Here is a 25,568-nt window from a genome sequence, read left to right as displayed (position 1 = left end):
TTGTGAACAAAGTTGATATGTGATCAATTTTTTCGGTAGTATATATAGGAAGGTTTCTGAATTGATGTCTAACAATTTTGAAAAATAAATAATCAGTTACAATTATCCCTTCAATCAGGATTAGTTATTTAAAGAGTGGAGGAGAAATGTGCCTGAAATAGCATGGATAACCGTGTTTGTATGAAATATAGGTTTGTCATTTGCATAAGAAACTTTAAGTAACAAAAAAAGATGTAATTTAATTAATTTAATTAATTTAATTACAACACGTTTGTATTGAAACAAACAGTTTAAACTGTCAAGATTTTGTATTAGAAGAAAAGGGGAATGCAAAAGAAAATGAATATTTTAGAGGTATCACATTTGTAGATAGTGCCTAGATATGCTTCTTTAAAAAGTTCAACCTTATTATGAGACAATTTGAAGCATCAAATTTGCATCAGATGATATTTCAAGAATTGATTCAAGCAACAATAATTTGCACTTTATATTGCCCTCAAAAATGTGTGTTGATCCAATGGTTTCTGAAACATAACCACAATTATTGTAACCTATTCTTTACTAGAAAAAGCTTTAGTAAAGTTGTTAAAAAACAGACTGCAAAAATTGTCAAGATGGAATTTTTCATTGCATTTAATTAGTTTTTCCATACTTTAATTTTTGGTACCAGAAAACCAATGAGCACAAGAAAATGTAAGCAATGCAACTTTTCAATTTAACTGCATAAGCATGTGATACAGGAGAATACTGTAAGAATTGTATGCAAACGTTACACAGACATAAATTCTGACAGTAATCATAAAAGCAGGCATTCTCAGGGAAGTATTAGTGGATGGACTAGGAATATGCTTTGTCAATTTCGTTATCGCTTAAAAAATAGAAACCATGTGGGACATTCACAAAAAATGAAATGCAAGTGCAAATCCAGAGACTTTGAGTACCCCATATTAACATTGAGAATAATACCAGTGGACCCTCATTACAGGTTAGACCATGATTCTTGGGATATTTATTGCACCTGATAAATTCCTACTCGTCCGGATTAAATATTATCTGTATGCAGTGCAGTGAAAGGTAGCCAAGGAGGCAATGGTAAACCTTTCTACAACAAGGAGGACCTTCTTGCACTTTTTCATATTAGAGGAGTGGCATTTAGCATGACACTTTGCCCCTTACATTTGGATGATATATCTTTGAAATGTAACCTGCACAGCTACATATAGTATATCTTCGAGGCAGCTCTCGATTATGTCTCTATTAACAGATATTTGGTATTATTGTATTCATTTTTTTATTTTTCTATTAATCTGTATTAGCATTTTCTCTCATATAAACAAATCAGATTGAGCAGACAGCAGAAAAACTTACATAATATTTTCCACCTCCCTCCCATCCTCCCTATTCCCACCCCCCCCCCCATAGCTGATCCATACTTAGTAAAACATAGATTTAATTGTCGAATATTAAAAATTAGATAAAATGTAAAGCAGGATATTTTAAAATTCATTATTCGCAATTCAGATATGACCAATTCATTAGAGGTACCCAAATAGCCAACCCTTTAGCTTTTAATTTGCGGCCTTTTCTAGAATATATGGCTCTTTCAAACCTGTATATTGCAAGAAGTCTTTCTAGCCATTGTTGGCCCGATGGTGGAACAGGACCGAGCCAATGCGTAGCTCAACATAATCTAAAAACTGTCAAAGCAATAAATAGAAGGGACTGTCTCTGGCTCAAGGAAAGAGGACACCCCACCCCTAATATCAATTGAGGTGATAAGTCAATTTCTCTGCCCAACATAGTTGCCAAAATACTGCTAACACTGTGTTTTAAAGTGTCTAGAGCTGGACATGTGGCAAACATATGTATACTGTCTGCTGCAGGATACTGGCATCGGGAACAAGTAGAAACTGGTCCTCTACCCCATTTTCATTTAGCAATTTTGGCACGTGTTTAATATACAAATTAAACCATGTTTTAAAGCATTGTAATTGTAAATGAACCGCAATGAAAGATGTCTGGGCCAAATATAGTGAGTCTTCTATCTCGTCAGGTTCAATCTCTAACAGTTTTTGCCATCAATCTATATGTTTGGCCAGATCGTCGGGTATTAGCTCAATCAGAATTGTATCCAGTCACCCTAAAGTACTTGAACCTTTAAGTTTTTCATCCACCAACCTCACCCTAGAAAAGCCATAATGGCTTCCCATCTTTTAATTTTCAAAATCTCTTATTTGGAGATATTTAAAAAACGGTTGATTGTCTAATTCAAACTTATCCCTTATGATGTCAAACCGTCCAGACTCATTTGTAAGATCTCCAGTTTTCTTGACTCCTTTATCATACCAGCATTTCATATGGCCATCATTAAAAATATATCATTAAAAATATTTGGAAAACAATTATTCTTATATATTGGTGTGTAAGCATTAATCCGCCCAACACCAAGTTTTTTTCGAAACGAGGTCCAGATCTTAAAAGCACAACCCTTTTGCAGTAATTAAATTCTATGTGCCCTAAAAGGCACCCTTTAGCCTCTGTTCCCAAAATCAACTAAAAGGGAGAAACAGAGGAGCCTAACCTCAATGTATCATCTTTTTCATTGAGCAATAGCTTCATTTTCTGTAGCTTTGCCGCCCAATGGTATAATTGAAGATTTGGAACTGCCCACCCCCTCTGTCTCTAGGCAAAGTTGGTAATTTAAGTGCTCTCCGAGGTCGACAAGTAGCCCAGATAAACTTAGAAAAAACTTGATTCATTGCAGTAAACCAGGCATTACATATTGTCAAGGGGATAGCCCTAAAGAAATATAAAATCTTTGGCAGAAAAATCATTTTGATGGCATTACATCTCCCAACCATCGTAAGCTTAAGGTTCTATCGTAAGCTTAAGGTTCTTATTGTATCCATTTTAATGCATTTTCAACATGCTTTTATCATTTGATGATGTCAATTCAAATTAAGACGTTAATATCAAATCTATCAAATATACTAAAAATAATTCTGCGAAGTATATAAGAACATTGGTCACACATTAATGAATTTGGAATACGTTGTTCAAAAAGTGCAGTAAAGTGCATGCTAGTGTACTATTTTTTTAGGTCTGTGTAGAAACAGGTGTTGTGTTTGTCAGGTTATTTCCCATGAAAACTAGAGCGGGTGAAAAAAATAGCAATTCTACAACCTACATATTCCTAACTTCACACATAAAAAATTGAATACAGTCAGAAGTGCTTGCAAATGTATACTTGTATACATACATTTGAATGTAGTAAAACATGCATACCATTATGCCTGAGTGTCATTGTAATATATAATCGAATTAGCAAGACATCAACTAGGTCAAAACACAGGCGGCATGAATTAAGCTTATTTAACACATCTATCACAACATCTCTGTAGCTTGGTTTGAGGTATACAAATACGAATTATACAGGTCATATATTCATGAATCTGCCCATTGGTATCTCAGTAGATATATTTGGGAATCTGCCCATTGGTATTTTTGGGTTGTAGGCCTCTGTTTAATTTCTGCCTATCATTTGTGTCACAACTCTATTCATTTCTGAATGCTGGCAACCTCAAGACTTTTTCCAATGGGTACCATGTCAACCGCAACATATAACTTCACTCTGTGCTATGGGCTGGGCCTTCTGTGGTACGGAACTGGCCTACCAACTACAGGCCTCTACCTCTCAGAAGGCTTTGATCTTGGAACAAAGGTCTGAAACATTTAGGCTGACAGGGATCTTGGGGGTAATTCCATTGTGATGGAACAGTCCTCATGTCAGTGCCATTGGTTATGCTGTATATTATTGCATGTCGAGGGTAAAATGTGCATTACTCCTACATGTGTGCAGGGTTTCAAGCTCATCCACGTGACCTCTCAATTATTTGTTATGAGCTACACCAAGCCATGGTTTATCCTCTATTCATGCTGCAGGGTGCGAAACTCCTGGGTGCCATCCTGCCTATGGAACCCTAGAATTCTCCAGGGCAGGCACGCAAAGTCTTCACCTAGCCTCTGGGACAGGTAATTACAACTACATGTTTTTCATGTTACACAGATGTTTTAATACGTGACAATAGTACCTTGTCTTGTATATGTTTTTCAAAGCATTCATTAGTAGTTTCCATTTGGAGGACCAATATACATGCTGTATGTCAGTCAGAATATAGAGGTATGAAATATCAACCTGCACGAAAATATATTATCCAATTTGAAAAACCACTATATTGTCAAGTAGCATGTATTTAGGTAAGTGCAGATTTACCGTTCGTAGATTCTCACCTTCTTACCCTTTCTCATATATATATATATATATATATATATATATATATATATATATGTATATATATATATATATATATATATATATATATATATATATATATATATATATATATATATATATATATATATATATATATATATATATATATATATATATATATATATATATATCATTGAATAAAACCCAATTAAAGGTCAGGTATAGTTCAGAGAAAACAAATCTGAAAAAGCCCTGTTTCTTTTGCTCTACCCAGACAGCCTTATTTTTAACATGCCATTGGCTAGGGGCTGTACTGCCATGGTGAGGAGAAAGGGCTTGATGTTTCTTTTTTGTTTTCGTGCCATTGCCCAATTGAGGTTTAGCGCATGCCATGATTTATGGCATGTGATTCTTGCATTGAAAACCAACATGGGCAAATTTTGGTGGTTTTAAGCATTTGAGGCAGAACAATAACTCAGTTTACAACTGTTGTGTTTTTCTGTGAATTTTATCTTTTGTTTATGGTGTTTGAATTTTACAAATCCTGGTGCTCCCAGCCTTTGGCCTGGTGCAGCGGAGTTGGCTTTAGGAACAAAGGTCTGGGCCGGTGCCCAACTCGGCATGAGGAGCACAATCACAGTGCACACAGCCTACAGCTGGGTACAGGGGGGAAGTTAAAAGCAGACAGCCACGGCCCATGCAGAGAAGAGCGGTGGGGCGGTGGGGGTAGGTGGGATTTCGACAGACGAGGGAACATTAATTGTTTATTTAATTTTCCCTCGTCATCACCCGTGGTCATCCCCCCTCCCCACCCTGCCCCAACGCTCTTACCTGCACGGACTGTGGCTGAAAGCAGAGGTTGACCTCCAGCCAGCTCCTACTTCCAATTCACCGTAAATGGTCCACCCATGATGCGCACAGCTTTTGGCCGTGCGCTGCAGGGCATGGACACAAGAACATGCTTGCAGCAAGGCCATGCGCCCAACCCACTGTGGGAGGACATCTACTGGTGCGCAAGTCCATCAGCCATTCACAGTCAGAGCTGTGTGGGTAACCCCCGCTATCCATTAGGGAGGTGCCTATAGTAACTGCCTTTGGCCGCACCTTAATTTTTTTTTTCCAAATTATGAATCCTAAGTAGAATTTGTGCCTTGAACTTTGCCGGAGAATCACAATTCTGTTTTCTGACTCGCAAATAATCTACAACTAAAATTGCAGCCAGGGGCAGCACTGCTGAGCAAGTACAGCAGTCCCAATCTGCCATTGTTGGTGCCAAGGATTGGTGAGTCTGAAAAGGGACTCGAAAATCTCGTGATTTTGTAGGCTTTTTTTAAACTTTGAAGGGGGGGGCTCTAAGCGTCTATCAACTATTGAGAGAGGGTAAGGGATATGCCTACCCTGAGCCTTAATATAATCTTTTTTATATATATATTTTTAAGACACGGGAACTAAGCCCCACATGCTGAAATGACTCCCACTAGAAAAAAAAATTCTTTTGAGACAGCAAATGATATCTTCCCTTGGTACAGTGGACCCACTTTGAAACCGCAGCACCAAAAGGGTTGACTGGACAAAAAAAAGGACCTTATCCAGTCAGTTTCCTTTTTCTAATTCCGGATTCTGAATAATCTGCAAATTTCATCTTGCAAAGATTTACAAAAATGTGAATTGCTTAAAGCCCACTCAGCCTAATTTCTCAAAAACCACCGACAAATTAAAAAACAAAACAATATATCGTCAAAGTAAGTAGATTTGTCTTTATGAATAGTAAATCTATACTTACCTATACATGCTTACCTTCATGCTGTAGTTGCAGTTGATGTTGATGCAAATCGATTTAAAAAAATTCTGTATTGTGGTAGAACGCCAATAAAGTGTTAGAATATGCATGATCTCTAAACTATGTTTATTTTCACTTTGTCACACATTTGTTCATGAAAATATCGATAGTAGGTACCAGAAACTTGATCACATGTTTTTTGCCTTCCCATAATTCACAGCTCTTTTTTATTTTTTTGATGTTCGGCATAATGCAGTTTCCTATCGTGAGGTTCGTGCAAAATGCAGTGTTTTCAACAGAGCATGTGTGGAGCTTCTAAGAACGTTTTATTTCCAGATATTACAGGTGCAGTTGTTGCTTTTTCAGCCGCCTGTTCTGCATATGTTAAATCTGAACAGATGCCAGGGGATGTTTGCATTTGTCCACCCATTCGCTAGGAGAAGTCTATTTTCTTTCTGCGATGTAGCGCTGCTGCTACTCTGGGCAAGCTGAAGAGAATATAACACGTTATTATCATAGCAAGCCACGCCACTGCGGTATGTCAAAACTGAAAACCTGCTAAATTATGCAGCCTGTTTTTGTACTGATAAATGAACCTGCCCTGCAGCGTATATTAGCATCAGCGCTATTCAGTCGAGGCAGCCAAGCAATCACTGAAGCAGGGGACCGCTTGCCAAATTGTGGTAAATCACTGGGGTGGGAGCCACTGTTTACATGCTCGGTATTCAAGCAGGCAGTATTTCAGAGCATAGCAACTTTCTCGTTTGCATTCTTTTGGCATTTTGAAAGTTGCCACATTGTTGTAAATTACCGTGCAAGGTCAGCAATATTTACTGCCAAACAAAAATGCCAGATTATTTGGATTAAGAGCAGAATTATGTTTCATTATCTAGATTTGCTCTGTGCTTCCTTCCATATTCATGCACTCATTGCAAGTAGTATGGAGTGTTACTACTTTTCGGTTCTCAGTGTTAACAGGTTTTTGCATGATTACAAGTGTTACCTGTTGTTGTATTTCCAGGTGGTATTTCCACACCAGTCAATTCCTCCCGGAGTACTATCATTTTTTTTGTCTTCTCTGGAAAATTACTGATTCAAATGTGGCTTTAAACCCATCGTTTTAATTGTACAGATTACTGAACTGTAGATTTCTTTATTGATAGTATTTTCCAATTGTATATTCAGTCATTAATGATATGCAATACTGCCCTAGAAAAACAACTTGCAATTCGTTTCCAATATACTGTTTTATCTGTTCAAATGTGTACTCAAAACCAATGCCCAATAGAAAAAAAACAGGCTTGTTGCCATCCTTGTGAGAATTCTTATGGTCTGTAGGTGAGGTAACTTCACCTCATGCCTCAAACTCTTTCCCAAATTAGCCTGGGCACCTATGGGGTCTTCGCCTGGGCCTGGAGCTCTATCTGTCTCCTCGACCTTGAAAGGTGGGAATATCGTTTGTATCTTGCAGAGGTCCAGCTGGGTAGGGCCTCTGAAACCTGAATTGAAACAACCCAAGAATTACCATCAGGTCAAAAAGTGGAGTCGTTCCTTCTAGTTTAGGTTCCTGTCCACTAGGATCTTCAAACTCACAAGTTCACAAGGCTTGGTTGTCAGCAGAAAGTTCACACTGCCTTATATATCTATTGGTCATTCTCTGGACTCCTAATTCTCAAACTTAGTGCCTGGATATGTTGTTTACCTTGAGCAGTAGCCTCTAACCTCATTTCAACTTTTACTACATCAGGTTTCAGATAACTTGTGCCACAGGATTTACATTGTTTCGTCAGGGGGTGGGAACACCTGGTAAGTGTGTTCATCAAGCCCTCACCCACCAACCTAGTTGGTGGCATGCTTCATCATCGGGCCCACCCAGTGACACCTAGCATGTCCCGGGTGTGCTTCGACGCCTGATTACAGCGGATCAGGCATGTTGCTGAGTGTGCAGTGAGGAGTGTCAGGATAGTGATTTTAAAACGGCTTGGCGGGGGTGAGGGCTTCACGAACACACTTACCAGGTGTTCCCACCCCCTGACGAAACATACTTGAGTCCTTTACTTTTGGTAATTTCGTAATAGATGAGCTAGTCTCCTTTTGATTAATCATATATAAACCCCGGGGATTCGGACTAGCTTTCTGGTCCTCTCTCTCTCTCTTGATACGCATTCACAGGATTTACATTAACACCGTCCCATTTTCTCCTAACCTAACTGCTTTGCTCTGAGGCACAACTCTCCCCCAGATATTTTATTGTATTTGCTTGTTCTCCAATTAGGTCACACATCAATACCTTGGGGAAAACTAATAGATTCTATGATGCCTGATTGCATCAATCATTGTGTACCTCAAAGCCTGGGCTGGTGTATGAGTGGTTGGAGTTTTCCTTCTTGGGCATAGTCACTTTTCCTCTTAGCAGGATTGAGGTCTTTTTTTTCCTTTGCTATGTCAAGATTTCTAAGTTTGGACTCATTTATGTTGGGGTTGGGTGTTCTTTACACCTTTACACCATGCAACGTGTTACATGCATGACGCAAACCTCTAAGTCAGATTTTTAGAGCCAAGCAAAGGCCTTTTGCGTGGCTTGAAAAATCCAGAGTAATGCATGCAGTGCAATTTGCAGCATTGTGTTAATCTGCTCTGGGAAGGTGTTCCATGGGTGCAGCACGATGGATGTTCCCTACTTAACTTCCATGGATTTTGACGCATCTCCAGGTTTACAAGAACTTGTAAACCTGGGAGCCCCAAAATCTTACACCTTCCCAGTGGAAAATTACCTCTATTTTTCCTTGTTACTTCCTCTTTCTATGTGTGCTGCAAATAGGAATATGCCTCCCACGATTGTTTTTGTGCAGGAGGTGTCCCTTCCTGCACAAAAACAATCCTGCATGGAATGCAGGCACCATTGTACCATAATGCAAGGGTGCCTGTTGGCGCCAGTGCATGGGAAAGGACAGGAATATGCTTTGTTCCATTAAATACAGTGCATTCCTTCCCTTTCCCTCCTGTGATGCAGCACAGCAAGGGGACTTACAGCATTGTGTTGCACTGCATCATAAAGCTAAAAAATGTGCCCCATATTCTATTTTTTGGAGCTCAGAATCCTCGAGCTGAATAAGGTTGCACACTGTAATCAATGGTGGGTTCCACTAGGCAGGATACCTTATCGCTGAGGGCCCACTGAAACAGATTTGCTGCTTCAGAGAAGTTCCATGCAGGAGAAATCTAATTCGGTAGCCCAGAGAAGTTACACCATGGGTAGATTGCCTTGGGTGATTGGTCTCAGCTCACCAGAGGTCAGGAAGTCCAAGCAATTCTAAGTCCAACTTTTAAGAGGTGGTAAGAGAGGTCCATCTAGGCACTGCCTGGGGGACCACGGCACTCAGGAACAGAATTGGGGCATATTTACAATCCCTGTGTACCTCCGGTGATACACAGGGCCTAGCAATATCTACAAGCCTCCCTGCATGGCTTTTCATGGTCTTGTAGATATGGAGTAAGGCGAGCCTTACCGTGTGTGAAAGAGGCATTCCATGGGTATTGTTGTGGGTGTTCCCACTCAACACCCATGGAAAATCTGAGGCAGTGCCAAAACCTTGAGCCTGCCTAGACCAGGTGTAATGATATGATATAGATTTGTATAGAGCGACAGTTGCTCTAGACACTCCTTGCCAATCCCTACAGTATACCTGAACATGACCAGATAACATGGTCAATCACAAGGAAAACAGCTGAGATTTCCAAGGCTTTCCTGAATGGCATATGGAGCTTCATGCTGGTCAACTTTTCCTACGCACTCTGGGGGTGACCAATAAATTATGACTTGCCAATCGGAGAAGTCTGCTTGTAGAATACCACTGAAACATGGGTTTGAGGCCTTCTAAGCTTGCACGGTGAAGTGCTTTGTTAACAATACACATGGCCTTGAAGGTAATCAGCTTTGGTACAGGAAGCCAGCGAAGTTCATGCAGTCCTTTAGAGACGGAGATGTATTTAGAGATGCCTAGTGTCAGTCTAGCTGCTGCATTTTGCACCAGTTGTGATTTGGCAAGAAAAATCCTGTTAGTGTTCAGATAAAGTGCATTGCAATAGTCAATCCTAGATGTGAATAATGCCAGGGCCATCTGTTTACGTGCCTGGGAAGGAATGAAAGGAAAGCTCTTTCGCAGAGTGCTTATGATCCGGAAGCAGGACGACATTATGTGATTGCCCTGAAGATTCAAGGAGAAGTCAACATCCTGACGGGGTGAAAATGGATGCCTTCTGCTGATCTCTTTTTACATGTACTATTAAGAGGTCAGGCCTATTTACAAATTAATGAAGTTCATGGATCTACCCAACTGGTTGCCCTGAAAAGGGGAAATAAAGCACATCCCCAGACCCAGGCCATTGTTCCTGCTCTTGGAGAAAGTGTCCCACTGCATTAAGGCAGAGCAATTCCTGGGCAGCTGTTGGAGAGCTAATGCACACTAGGCAAGGAAAAGAACACTTTCTAAACTTTATTTTTCATAAATATTTATATAAAGTTAGAATCTGTATTTTGACTTTTTCTAGGATTTAGCTACAGCCTTGCCAGTAAGAATAGATTGTTGGGGCTAGTTGTGGTGGAACATGCCTCTTTTCATTTCACAATTGTTCCACTTTTAAATATCGGGTACCCTACCTGGTGGGCGACTAGGTTTACTTAGGAGTGACTTATTATTATTTAAAAGCAAGGTTTCCCACCTGTCTCAAAGGGATATTTTCAGATCCATACAGCAGGGTTTGTGCTGTTACAGTCAAAGTATACAGGGTGCGTCTAAATTCATGTTTTCTCTGTCAGTGTGGTAAATGGCGCAATCAGTGCTGCAATTCACAAGTGACATGTAACTTTCCATGCCATTGGTGTACCATATACCTAGGCCCTGTAGGAAAATTGAAAAACGCCCATTAGGGTTGAGTCAATGTCAACATATTTAAAAGGGGAACACAGACTTTACACCTGGTTAGCAGGGTTAAAGTGCACATAGTTCTAAATCCTGCAAAACAGATGGGGGGGAAATGGGGGTGGGAGGACACAAAAGATGGTATTTTCCTAACTACCTGTGCTCTGTTCAGTTCTAGTTCCTCTGCTTGGAATCTTTTATTCACTAATAGTATGCAGAATTTAATTGATGCATGCAATATTTTGTGAAAGTCGGATACATCACACTATTTCAAGGTTGTTCACTTTCTAACACGTTTAACTGGAGAAATGTCTTACAAATTTTTTTTGTGGAACATTTTTTGACAGAGAACTTTCCCTGTAAAAGTGAATTATTTCCTTTCAATCGAATTTTCGTTTTTCATATTTCTTAGGGAAATTAATAAATCTAGTGAACTTTCTTAAGGTACATTAATTATTACATCAAAAACTAAAAAGGTACATTTTACAACACATGTATATAAAATACAACTTTGATTTGATTTCTTCTGAATCTAAGTTTAGGGGTCGATTACGATGTCGTCTGGAAAGGCTCCTAACCGCATTCGATTTGTCCGAATCCAAATTCGAAACCCGCCTTTCCGATTGACTCGAACACGTTTCCCAGCAACCTATTACGATGGCGGGAAAGCATTCAAACTGTCCGAATCGGTTCCCAAAGACATTGGGAGTAATAGGGTCATTCGGAGCTAAATCATAGTGGTCTATGGACCTCGTTTCGAGGGAGAGTTTAGGATGTCAGATTCAGATAGCCTTTCCGATCCGGTTGTGCAGACACTGATCCGCTGTCTGAATCTGACTTTGGGGGCCGTAGCAGGCCGCACTTCATCCAGGGCCTCTAAATTGGGCCCATGGGGGTACTCACAGGTCTCCCTTTCCGATGCATGCACAGTGTGGCAGACACCGTAGGGTTCCTTCCACAGAGTGCAAGGTTTTCCCCAACCAAACCTTTTTGGAATGGGAGACTGTGTTCTCGTTCGGAACACAGGTTCCCATTGAAGTAAAAGGGAGTAAAACTGAACAGTGTTCGGACGCACCGCAAATCGGTCGGTTGGACTCCACCCAACAGTGTTCGGACACACTGTAATCGGTCGGTTGGACTGCCCGAACCTGAGTCATTCGGAAAGCATTCCGGAACCGATTCGGTTGGACTGATTTCCGGACGACAACCTAATCAGCCCCTTTTACTGTGGAGGCATCATTTTGTATTGTTGTAATTTTCCACAAAGGTTGAAAATTGTTGACAGTTTTGTAAATTAAAGACAGATTGCAGTTGTGAGTGCTGTTAAAATGGTAATAGGTATTTTCAAACTTCGTCTGTCAGTTATCAATTTCCTGACATTCAAGAGTTGAAGAGCAAGCCTTATATTGTAGATGACATTTATCCAGCATCATTTTGAATAACAGTACAAGTAGCGTAGCCAAAGGATTATTTTGGTAATAAATCAGTAAATAAGTAATCAGCTATATAATTTGCATGATGCATTGCTATATCGTCCACTCCACATAAACATGTTTAATTCCATAGGCCCCATGCGGGTATTATGAGAAATTATGCATTATGACAATGATTTTTCAATTTAAGATTCTTATGATTGTAAACAGATCACTGTAAGGGTAAAATAGAGAAAATCATGCTGTTTGCCACTCCTTTCTATACCATGACTACATTATAAAATCCATACGCACAAACCTTAATGTGACACATTTGAAAATGTATGAACAGTCAAAGAAAACTAAAACTAAAACCTGTTGTAAATATTTCCAGCTCATGCAAACCTAAATGAGAGTCATAAATTCATTACACATTTTCAAGCTTGTTTTTATATAGTGATCACTTCTTTAAACAATAAAAACTGTTTATCCTTTATTTAACTGGTATCAACAATAGAGTGAGGGATGGTATATAGGAAACACTCTTGGTCCCCCAATCAAAGTAGTATAAAAAACAAAAGTGTGTGACTTCTAACAAGAAGAGCGAGCATGAAGAATCGTTCTAGATTCTTTAAGAAAGCCCTCATTCACCAACCTAGTTGGTGACATGCTTCATCATCGGGCCCAACCGGGAGATGCTGAGTGCCTCCCCGGTGTGCTGTGACGCCAGAATTACTGCGGAGCTGGATTTTGTGATGACAAGTGAAGGTGTAATAAAGTGTTTAAAAATGTCTGGATTGTGTCCAATGAAACTTTATTAAATGGCCAATCAGACACACTAAAGACAGAGTGTGGTCAAAAGCTGCTGAATAAATTGTTTAGCTATTTCCCACGGAGTGGGGTCGACATGTTTCTGCCCTGGTAGTATACTTTACCGGGCATTCATCAGGACCAAAAAACCTATACCTCGGAGGTATGGGTGCGCTAAGGCCCACCCTAACCTGTGGACGTGAAAGTGAAAATTGGTATAAAAAAGTGCAATCAAAGTATTGTGGATGGTCGCTCTTTATTCAGAGAAACCAGATTGCACGTTAGTTGTGAGAAATCACACCATGGGTCTTGGGAGGGGTGTGGTGGCGAGAATGGCACACCGCGGACATCGCCAGGCAACCGCTTGGTACCTGCGTGTATCCCTCTTGAACCAGACCCCGTCGATCTTTCTTAAAGAATCTAGAGAGATTCTTCATGCTCGCTCTTCTTGTTATAAGTCACACTCTTTTGTTGTTTATACTACCCTTTATTTAATTCATGAATGCATATATATTCTTTGTGATCCTGTGACCAGTGATGATGATTAGTGATCTGTGGGATCAGTACTAGTACAAGCTGGTATATGACTAAAATAAGACAGAACATCCAACCTCTGCCATAAGCCTTTGATTTACAAGAAGGAGAGCTGTCTAAATTAGATGGGAGGAAATATGCTTATTTTCAACTACCACATATTTGTGTCTAGATCTGAAGTTTGATGATGCTCTATAATATGTATTACATATAGGACCACATGCATTAAGTTGTTTTGCAAAAGCAAACCATGCCATTCACAAAGTACAGAGTTTGAAACCAAAAAAACACTTTTTAAAATTTAACAAAGTCCTTTTTTGAGTCCGAAACTTCTTTCCGACTCATAAAAGAGCTTTTGCTATCCATTGCATTGTTGCAAATAGGAATGGAATTGAAACAGGCTTACCTCTTCTAATTGAGATTCACAATGAAAATGAAAAAATGAAATGAATGAGAGTTATATAGCGCACGACTTACCCTGGGGCATCTCAGCGCTTGCTTAGGGAACCCGTCCTGGTATTCCCCTGTGAGATACCCGGAATGTATCAATGTTTTGAGACCATAATTGATGAGCTATCAATCCCTGAGTTGGGGAGGTAAATCGTCAGTGATCACTGCCTGCTCTGAAAATGTTTACAAATAAAACATTTTGTTCGACAAAACACCTATCCCTTTATAATATGCAAGCTGCTTTAAAAAAAATATTTCCTGCTTGGGAATGAACATATTCAATTGTGGGTCTCCATCTCTACATTTACAGCCAAATACAGTGGATTGCAAGTTGCAAATTGTCTAATTAATATTTATTATGCAGGTTGTTTTGCACCTTCTGTGAATGGTAAATTTGTGGTGCAACCTACTAGTACCAAGTTTGCATTACAAATTGCATTCACATTTGCTCATCAGTCGGGGTGCCAATTGCACATCCATGATTTGCAAATGGTATTAGTACACCAGGCCCAAACATATTTGAGGATCTCAAAGAACATTTAATGCATTTTCACTACTTTTGTATTGGTACAGAGCCTCATGCTTTAATTAAATTGCTTTTTGAGTATGACTCTCTGTTCCTGAAATAGAATCTGAACAGTTAGGTGCACAGACTACCAATCCAGGACCTTCTGGCTCCCATCAGTGTCCATTTTTATGGACAGCAGGTCCAAAAGTGGTTACGTAAAAGCATGTTGAACAATAATGCTGAGAGCATCATAGATTTCTCAAATCTTATCAGTATTAAGTTTCGGAATCTAAAGGTGTCCTTTGACTAAGGACATTGCAAAACTACAAAACAGGTTCTGCCCATCAGGCTGAGGTTCACAGTATTAGTAGCTGGATTATGTTGCCCAATAGTCAAATGTTAACAACTGTAAGCAGAATCCCTGTGCCTTTTATTAAAGCTATTAGGGCCTCTCATAACTTTGTCTGCATGAATGTTAAACTTGGCCTGATATGCTTCCTATGTGAGTCAAATTGTCCAGTAATATTCCTAGGTACCTACATATGTGAACCAGGTCTAAACAATAACCTTCAATCCACACACACATCTTCAAGATGAAGTAAAAGTCATGCATTTCATTTTAGTAGTATTTACTGTCATATCATTTCCTTTGGATTATGATGGAAGAGGATCAGGGCTAAGAAGCTGGACATCAGACCCTAGAGAATAGTGAGAATGTATTGCAACTGATATCATCTGATATCCTGTTTTTCTCAAATTATCAGGTAAAAGACATTTAATTTATTCTGACCTTTTTGGCAAAACCATACAGGTTTTGGTGCTTACAGCACCAAATTCTGCATAGGTTTTTTAAATTTATTTTTTATTAAACGTAGAACATATTCTTCAGACATAAAACAATATGGTACATACGTTGGACGCCTTCACATATACATGAGTTCACAGGGTCCCACATTTCCAAACCCATTCAGACTACCTTTACAATCATCAGAGTTTGGAGTACTGTCTACTTCATCAGCTCCCTTTTTTACGTGGGCTATCCCTCGTGCATCTGCACTCTAACTGCTGTATTTCATCCGAGCCCCCCATTTCTTTTCCCATGGCATGGGCAGCCTCTGCTCTGGTATATTGTCTGTTTCGCTTGTTGACACAATCAAGATCCGTTTTCAAAGCCTCTAGTGTTGGAGCCTCCACCGCACCCCATGCTCTGGCAATATTCCTTTTGGCCACTCCTCCTGCCAATGGCAAGCCATATTTTGGACCATTTCGCCCAGACTGCCTCTCCCGTCACTCCCAGGATACACAATCTTGCTTTCACAGGGACCTGTGTTCCCACCACTGTTGCCATCACCTGGGTCAAGCCACTCCAGTACCTTTGAATCGTGGGACAGGACAACAGAATATGGAAGAATGTGCCCTTCTCACCACACCCTCTCGCACACTTCTCTGAATCACAGTACCAATCTGATACTGTACTGTTCTTGGGGTGTAGGACCTATGCAGTATACAAAGCTGAATCCACCTGAACGTGCCCTTATGGCTATTTCTCTGGGGGGGGCTCTCCTAGGTTTCTGCCCAGTCACTGTCCTCTAGAAGTCCCACATACGATTCCAATGCTGCCCTCAATGAACCCATGCAGTCTGGCGAGTTGTTTATTAGTTTCCTGTATGTGAGGGATATAGCTTTATCTATCATTGGGTCGAGTAAAAGTCTGTCTTCCAGTGGAGTGTATTCTAGTAGCGATTCCCCTTCTGCCATATGACGTTTGAGTGCATTTCCCAATTGTAGGTACCTGAGGTATTCGCCCAACCACTTCTGGAATTCCATCTGTAGACAACTAAAATCAATAACTCAAACAACAAGAGAGTGTTAGTATCCACAACAGGCAAACTCTACTAACCAGAAGTAGTTCTATATACCACTAAGTTTAATAGACAAGGCCGTTATTGTCAGTTGAAGAAGATAGAGTGCACGTGTTCAAAAGAACTAGCTAAAAGGACCCTCAGGCCCCAGTGAAACACTGGGAGCCAGTTGTCTTCATTGGGTCCCTTTTATCGCTAGAGAGGTGAAAGTGGATCTAAAAAGAGTATGCGCTATTCCTCAAAATTATTTACTAAGAGGGTAGCTCTAACTCTATTAAAAACAGTGATCGAAAAACATCGTAGGTTTTTCTGGACTACTCAGGGTTGTGCAAATTTGAACCAGATAGTCCCATTAGTGAAGTGAAAAGGAAATAATTAAAACGCGGTCAACATGTTTCTGCCATTTGAATACTATTTGCTCGGCATTCGTCAGGACCAGGAAAAAGAAAAGACTCACTGTTCTGGGCACCCTAAAATGCGCAGAAACAGGGAGTGGTGACATTTAATAATACGACCTGCAATTGTCGAAGCGCTTAGTTGGAAAATCTTCCCCAAGCTGTTAGAGACTCCTTCTTATAGGAGACACAATTGGATCTGTGAGGGTAGATAGAAAAAGTGAGAGAAATCAGAATATGAGATATTCAACTTTTGGCGCCATAAAATATATACTTCTACCCTGTTATGGCTCCGTTCACGTGCACTTAGTTATTCCTACCAAATGTGTCTTTATTTTAAAGGAAGAAAAGTTGTACCTTCAAAATACCAAAGTAGACCCGTTGTTATCGGTATGTCCACCTTTAAATCAACGTTAAAGATAAAGACATTACTTTATCTTAACAGGTATTGTATACCGAGGGTATGATTACATAGAAACAGTGCTTGGATGTACCCAGTGATCATAAAAATAGGGTGAGTTTGTAAACTCAACCAAATTATGTCTAGAAAAAAACACACACGCACACTTTTGCAAGAAGCCTATAGAGCACAAAATACTTTAAAGGAGGTAAGCCTAGTTGTGCACTTACTAATCAATTGATGAAGATAAGCCCCATGGGCAATGCGGCAGGAGGAATCTTCACGTTTGGGTGCTAGAAAAATGATTTACAAACACGCATTTTAGCGTATTTCCAAAACCTGTGTCAGTTTAGTAACAATTATAATATCCCATACGGGCTGGCAAAGGACTTACTTTCTGCCAAACGGCTCCCCGCTGGATCACCTGTGAGCAGCCACATCCGCCGCCCGTATCATCCGGCGGGGTAATGGCGCCGTGTTCAAAATATACGCTTTGGATGCGCAGTGCGTCTGGAGCGGTGACGTCCGTCACGTGACCCTAAGGGATCGCGTAATTTTTAAAGGGGCCACTTTGTTTATCTGCGTGGACGTGGAGCGATCTATACACAAAGGACTATGAGAGGGAGACCCTAAGGAATCGTGTGATTATTAGAGGGGCTGCTTTGTTTATTAACATAAATGTAGAGCGATCCCTATATAAAAGGAGCTGTGAGAGGGAAACCTCACGAGACAGGGTGAACAGCGTATTTATGTTGTGCAGCCCTAAAGACATAATTACCATATGTATTCGCGCTTTCAGAAAAATAAATATGTCATAAAATTGTTGTTTAGTAGGTGAAACAAAAGTCCGGAGGCCTACTGTGTATATCATGCAAATAGATCATACATTGTCTAGTTATCATAATTGCTAGGTAGACAAGCACCATGAAGTGTCAGAACTGGTAGGCAAATATCAAAAACTAGAATGCCAGTTGTCAAGGTGAGTGGGCCATTTAACGACGCAATACCGATCCCCAGGGAATGTCGTCATTGAGGCCCTGTCTATGCGTGGACAAACGGTATATCCAACGCTGCTCCTTTTCGAACAGCGTATTTTCATCGGTGTTATTCAGTTGTTCAATTACCACCCACTTGACGTCATTGGCACAGTGGCCCTGCTCCAAAAAATGAGTGGTCATTTTTGTAGTGGCTCTGCCACAACGGATGTTGCTTCGATGCTCTCCTATTCTTGTTTTGATTCTTCTCGTGGTCATCCCTATATACCTAAGGTTACAGGGACATGTAATCATGTAGATGACGTTACATGAATTACAGTTAGTATGGTTTCTTAGGTACCAAGTTTTGCCTTCCTCTAATTGTAGTGTTTTTTTAGGCGATGTTAAATGGCAGACACTGCATCCCCCACAGGGGAAGTGGCCGATTACCGAAGGCAAACCCCAGGCATTTAGAACAGAGGCACCTTGTTTTGGTTGGTTGGTTCTTGGACAACTAAAATCAATCATTTTCCCTCCTGTCCAGACGTCTTTCAAGAGGTCTATACCTATTTGTCCCATTTTTTAAACCCTCTTAGGTGTTTCACCTCACCTAGGAAATCTCCCTCCCACAATGGGGCTTGCTTCGTAAGCTTGGCCTTTCAAACCACCAATTTTGTTGCTTTCCTCCACGCAGTATCTACTGTCCGTGTGTGTGTCAGGAGTGTCTCATTGCGTTTTTTACTGTATAACTACCAGATAGCTCCCTTTTCCCATTGCTAGCCTGTCGACCTGGTATGCCGGCTCCTGGTTCGAAGAAAAGACCCACCCATTAATATTAATAAGCTATGCTGCCCAATAATATTTCCTAATGTCTGGGACAGCCAGTCCTCCTTCCTACACCCCTTGCTGTAACTTATTCAAAGCAATCATAGGGCTGCCATTTCCCCCACATCAACGTGCGCTGCTTTGACTCAACTGCTCGTAAGAAATCTTCTGATATCTGATATGGTGTGTTCTGTAGTGGGTACAATATGCAGGGAGAGCCATTATTTTAAACAAAACTGCTCTACAGAAAAGGGAGACTGGTAAACACCGCCAGTGGGCTACATCCCCCCGCAGCCTGTCCAACTGCGCATATCCATTTTGCTGCATCAACTTCTCCTCCGACTTAGTGATTCAAATGCCCAAGTATTTAATTGTATCTTTATGGATTAGCTTCTAGCACTCCGACGTCAGGGCTAGTTTGATGGCGTAAAGGAGGATGTCATCAGCATAAAGTGTTATGCGTTCCTCCCACCCCCTCCTACATCAATGCCTCTCACCAGAAGGTCCCCCCACACCCAAGTTGCCAGTGGGTCAAGCACCAGAGCAAAATGTATTGGTGAGAGTGGCCATCCCTGGTGTGTACCTCTGTGCAGTTTAGGTATGTTGGACACTGACCCGTTAACCCTAACCTTTGCCAGCTGGGTGGAATATAGGAGCCTTATCCATGCACTAAACTCAGACCAAAAACCCAGTTTGGCAGAAACGGCAAATAGGTATGGCTACTCAATGCTATTGAATGCAATATGGGCATCGAGTGACAAAAATGCCACTGGTTCGTCAGCTCGTTTATTCATCATGTGCATTACTCCATAAAGGCGACGAAGATTCAGCCTGGTACTTCTGTGTGTCATAAAACCTGACTGATCGGGATGTATGAGGGGTTGTATCAACAGGTCTAGTCTTTTAGCTAGTACCTTTGCCAGCATCTTGGTCTTAAAATTAAACAGCGATATAGGTCTGTAAGAACTACATAGATTGTGGAGTTTCCCTTTTTTTTTGGTATAACTACGTTAGTTGCCAATCTCAGGTCTTCTGGCTTCTGTCCATCTACCTTCTCCGCGTGGAATGTATTTAACATGTGCTGGGCAATTATTCCCACCACACACTTATATAGCTTAGCGGGAAGGACATTGCTGCCCGCTGCCTTCCCTCATTGCAAATCCCTTATTGCCCTTTCTATTTCCTCTGTTGTCAGTTCGATGTTGGCTGCCGCCACCTCCTCTGATTCGAGTGTCGACAATGCTATATCTTTTAACAGCTAAATGCTGTCCTTTTCCTATCTTTTCCTGAGCGATTGGTATATCTCCTCATAGTATGAAGCAAATGCTTAAGCTATGTCTGTACTTGACCCACACTTACCGCCCTCAAGAGTCCGAATTTCAGGCATCCAATTGCAGCTCCTATCCCTTCTCTACAACCATGCTTTAATTTATTGGCTTTATTGACTAGGTCATATATATTCCTCTGCATTGCAATTGCACATGTGCGGGCTGCGTCCTCCTCCAAGTTTCTGAGGTCTTTTTGCTTAAGCTTAAGTGCCTGTTTTTGTCCGGGGCATGCACTGGGATGTGAACCCAGTTCTGTTTCAATATTCACTATTTCTTGTTCCAGAGTTTCGCACTGCGCGCGTCTTCCTTTGCATTTAGCGCCAGTTACTGCCTGCACAAAGTCTCTAGCCACCACCTTATATGCCTCCCAGAGAGTGCTGCATGACACTACGGTGCCTGAGTTTTCTGCTAGGTGCTGCTCTGTACGTTCCACAAACCATTGCCTGAACTTGTGGAGTCTAAATTGAAGTGGATCTAGCTGCGGTGGGAGAGCCCAGTCTCGCACAGGGTCATGTAATAGTACTTCGACTGGTGAGGTGTTCGATAACCCTCATGCCCTGTGACGCCCCCCTCGAAACAGTCCTATTGTGGTGGTGTGTGTGAAAATGTAAACCAACCGTGACCCAAACCCATGCGCAGCTGAGATATGAGTGTTCTACCTCATTGTGGGATTATGTTGCCTCCCCACATTCACCAGACACAACACCTTCGCAAAAGCATTACTTGGTTTTGGCTCCGTTGTCCTATGGGGCAGCATGTCTCGGTCCATTTCCAGTGACATCATTTGTGCATGTCGCCACCCAGTATCAAAATACCTACGGGGATTTCAAGTAGAAGTTTGCTAAGCTATGGGAATGTTTCCCCATGAAACCTCTGTGGTATGTATGCATAGCATATATTAAGGACCCAACCCTCCCAGGGCCCTGATATCATGACATACATTCTCATTGGGTCGCACCAGGTACGGTGCTTCACTAGAGGCACCATATTTTTGATTAGTATTGCTGTGCCTCTAGAGCAGGTTGTAAACCCCGCATGTGTCAGTAGTGTGTACCCAAATCGATTGAGTGCTAGGGAATTGTTACCCTTCAGATGCGTCTCTTGAATGAGCTCCAGGTCCGGTGATCGTCTGTGAAGATACTGCAGTACCATAGTACGCTCAATTCTGTCCCCCAGACTGTTCAGATTCCATGATATGACATTCAGTGTTTTAACTTGCTGATCACCATATTGATGTTGTATATGGTGTGTTCCTCCCTTTCCACTCCCCTATAAAACTGTATGATACCTATTGTCCCAGCAAAATTTCCTGTGGTAGGATTACATTGTTTCTGAAGCATGTAAAACAGAAAACTGTATAACATAAACCCTGTATCAATTCCCCCCCTTCCTGCTACCCTGCACAGTAGGTCTAACACTACCCACAACCCCAATTTGCAGAGCGCATGTCACCCAATAAACATTCAATTTGTGCTGGGGCAGGTTGACGCCGCCTCCTTTGCATTCTCAGCTGCCCCACCCTGCCCTTTGTCCTCCAGTTTTTAATGTAGTGTGTTTTCAAGTTCTGTGTCACTGTGTGGCAGCATGACTTATATATCCGCTGGGTACAAGAGGTCTGTACTACTTTTCACTGTACCCCGTGCACCAATTACCTTCCTGAACTATCGCCAACCTGCGCTCAATGCTAGTTTTCAATTCGACATCGTAAGTGTCCACACTACTTTCCTGTCTTCTTCATTCCGACTGTTGGGCTCACTGACCGTGAGCCTCTGGACTGCTTCTTGCCATTTTCTTCCTCTCTTTGCCTGCTAGGGGACCCTGGATATTGGCTTCATTCTCTGCGCCGGTCTCTTCCTGGATGCTGCTTTTGATTTTTTTATTTGCCCTTCCTCCAGCCAGTCTTGCACCTTTGAGGGTGCTGTGAAGTACCATGACCTGCCGTTATCAATTACTCATAGTTTTGAGGGAAAGAGCATCATGCATTTAAGGCCCTCCTCTCTGAGGGTACGTTTTACCCCATTGAAAGTGTATTTTTGCTGCTGCACCATTAGGGTGAAGTCTGGGAAGAATCTCAGGACAGAATTTTCATAAGGGAGGTCTTCCTGTGTCCATGCTGCTTGCAGAATGGCATCTCCATCCCTATAGTTGAGAATCCTGACTATGATTGTTCAGGGTGGCTCCGTGGGTGTTGGTGTAGGGGCTCTGTGAGCTCTTTCTATCGTGAAGAAAGTTGATAATCTTTTCAATTTTAGGTAATGTAGTATATTGTCTTCTGAGAAGAGGTCCACACTCGGACCCTCTGACCCTTCCGGACCCCCACCACTCATATTATTCCTGTGTCCCTTTCCCTCTTGATCTTCCAATTTCATGGCCATTTGTTAGGTCTTGCCTGCGATGCAGCGCAGCTGCTCGCTTGCGAGATCTATAGTCGTGGGTTTTCTCTCTGGCTTCTTTGGAAGTGGGGTTGGTGCACGCCACGTCTCCCTTATGCCCCGCCCACTCTGCGAGGCTGTCTTCCCACCAAGCCCTTGTAATCTGCAGTTTCTATTGTTAAACAACTCTCTCCACGGCAGGCTTGCATGGTGGCTTTCACTTTGCCAAACGCTGTTGCAGGCAGGACGCGCTCACAGTGAGACAGATACAGAGCACTTCAAGCACGGCATTCCTGATGCCACGCTTTTTAAAAAAATATTGTTTGTTTAATTATTTTGCTGAGCGCTTGTTAATTTTAGCAGCCTCCTGCCTAATGTGGGATAATGGCGGGCATGCTTTTCTTGTGTTCATGGTTTTCACGATAGCGTGCACACCGCGTTAAATATGTAAACTGGCGCGGCGCCCGCTACAGGGAGACCATGCTCAGTTTATTATTATTTTTTCTCCCCCTCGCACTTCATTGTCAGTGCATTTTTGCACCCCCCCAAGCACTCACTTCTCCGTGCATTTTCGCAAAAAGGATTTCACACTACACTGCCTGCTATTGACAGGATCAGTCCAAACACATCTGGGACTGTAGGGCAGGATCACTACCAGAAAGGCCGGGATGCTCTAGGCCTGCTTCCCCTCCTGTAGTGTGGAGGGGCCTCGTGCCTGGCTCTCAGCTTCGCCTGCAGATGGTGGGTCGCGTGCTGGAGGCGTACTAGTCCATGGAAAGCAACATACGGGGCCGTCTCAAGGTTTGTATGTGTGTACGCTTGTTGCCTTGAAGTGCGCATTCATGTATGGGGTGCTGGTAGTGTGTTCATCCCTATGATTCTGCTTGTCAGTGTTTTTTTTATTGTGTGTGTGTAGCATGTACGTTTGTTTATCCCTTGTCCCGCCTGTAGCCTTCTCCAATCACAGGTTTCTAATTAGAGCTCCCCTATCACTGCCCATGCACCATTCCTCACACAACTCCTCTGCGCCATTCCCCCCCATGGGTTTCCTGTCTTGATCGGCTGCAGCTGCCCACATCTGCCTGCCACATGGTGGCTGCTCTCAGCAGGACTCCTTGTGACCCACTTCCCTCTTCTGGTCAACTCTTTGATGTGTAGCCTCAGCAGCGGGGGACAGCTGAATGGGTGCTGCACAGTGTCTGATATGAGCCGCATCACACACTGACCCTCAATGACTAGGTGCAACGCGAATGACCATAGGATGGAGGCTCAAAGCGACACAAACAGAGTAGGTGGTTCCAGACACAGGCTCTGTGCATAGAAAGTGACCACAGGCTGGGGGTCGGAACCAGTACAGAACGGACTGAACAGAGTCAGTAGCTTCAGGAGAGAGTCTATAACTGAGGGCAGAGTTCATGACCACAGGCTGGAGACTGAAACCGGAGCACGGTAATCCCAAAAAGGTGCATAATAACCATTTCCAGCGTTAGTGACCACAGCAAAGAGACTGAAACGATAATGCAGGCAGGTTTATTATACCGCATACCGATGAGGCCATGGGCAGAGATGCAGATCGCCGTCACTGGCAAATGTCACACGCAGCAAAGTAATGCCCCGTAGCAAAGGGTCGGTGCCGCAGGATACGACGTGTACTTTAACCGGCCCAGACTGCGCCGGGGGACTAATACAGGCACACAACGGCCGAGCCCAAGACAGAGATCATGGGCTAGACACTGACATTGAGGGTGGTACTGCAGCAAGTGGAGTGTTGAGGAATTGACGGGTGTTAAGGACCGCCTCCCTATCACTCTCCTCTCTGTTCCTCAGAGCGGGGCCTCATATCCCTGAGAAAGGTTCCAGGTGAGGGGAGGTGTAGTCCCCGATCAAGACGGGTAAGAGGAATATACTTATTTGCTTGTTGAGGTTCATGACACGACTAGCTGTAATATCAAGGATAACTAGGAAAGGAGAGGCCAGCTGGCCGCTGTTTAAGTGGATTAATTTGGAGTATTTACTGTTTGTTGTCCTATTTAGGTGCCATCTGCATCCCTTGAAGCGGCGGATCAGAAAAGGAAAGGTTGTATTGATTTCAACCTTCTCAGTGGTGATATTCATTACACACATTTTTACTTTTGTGGAGTTGCAGTAGGAAACTTGACTAACGTAGGTCCTGAAGAAAGCCTTGGGCATTTTTACCCTGATGGCGGAAACATGTCGACCTTTATAACTGGCAGCTATTTGTTAACAATGCCTTTTGCACTGTTTTTATTTAGAGTGTGAGGGGATATTTGGAATAAAATGTGTTTTTTTCTCAGAGCAACTCTATTTTAAATGTGGCACTCACTATTTCATGCATTGCACTATGTCTCTGTGATCACTGATCTAAGCAACTACCGATATACTTGTTCATGGCACCTGTCCCTCTCTTGCTGACCCAAGTGAGAGAGCTTTTCCAAAGAAGGTAATCTCTATGATCAAGAGATCTATCATTCTACTTGGTGGTTGACCATACTAAACAATTGGATCACCCCCTACAGACCCACGAGAGCGCTCCGCTCAGAGCACGGAAACCTTATCACGATCCCCAAGGTGAAAAAGGCCCGGATAGGGGGCCGCCGCTTCTCGGTAAACACCGGACTCAAGTGGAACGCACTCCCCCTGAACCTCAGAACAGAGCCTGATCTACTCCGGTTCAGAAAAACCCTCAAAACTCTCCTCTTCCC

At 42.1% G+C, this 25,568-nt stretch overlaps 1 protein-coding gene across 3 annotated transcripts in view; it reads left to right on the top strand.

Annotated features, from left to right (window-relative positions):
• The window catches only part of BEGAIN (brain enriched guanylate kinase associated), an 823,755-nt gene that overhangs the window by 181,122 nt on the left and 617,065 nt on the right, over nt 1-25,568 (top strand). For 2 of the 3 annotated variants that reach the window (XM_086937816.1, XM_086937814.1), the window contains exon 2: nt 3,943-4,032. The exons of the other annotated variant lie outside the window; for it this stretch is intronic. In XM_086937816.1, coding sequence (XP_086793942.1) covers nt 3,943-4,032 — 90 coding nt within the window. The remainder of the gene's footprint in view (nt 1-3,942; nt 4,033-25,568) is intronic. 3 annotated transcript variants of the gene reach the window in all.

This window comes from Lissotriton vulgaris, chromosome 9 (assembly GCF_964263255.1).
Source record: "Lissotriton vulgaris chromosome 9, aLisVul1.2, whole genome shotgun sequence".
Lineage (NCBI taxonomy): Eukaryota > Metazoa > Chordata > Amphibia > Caudata > Salamandridae > Lissotriton > Lissotriton vulgaris.
This window is presented reverse-complemented; position numbering and strand designations above follow the sequence as displayed.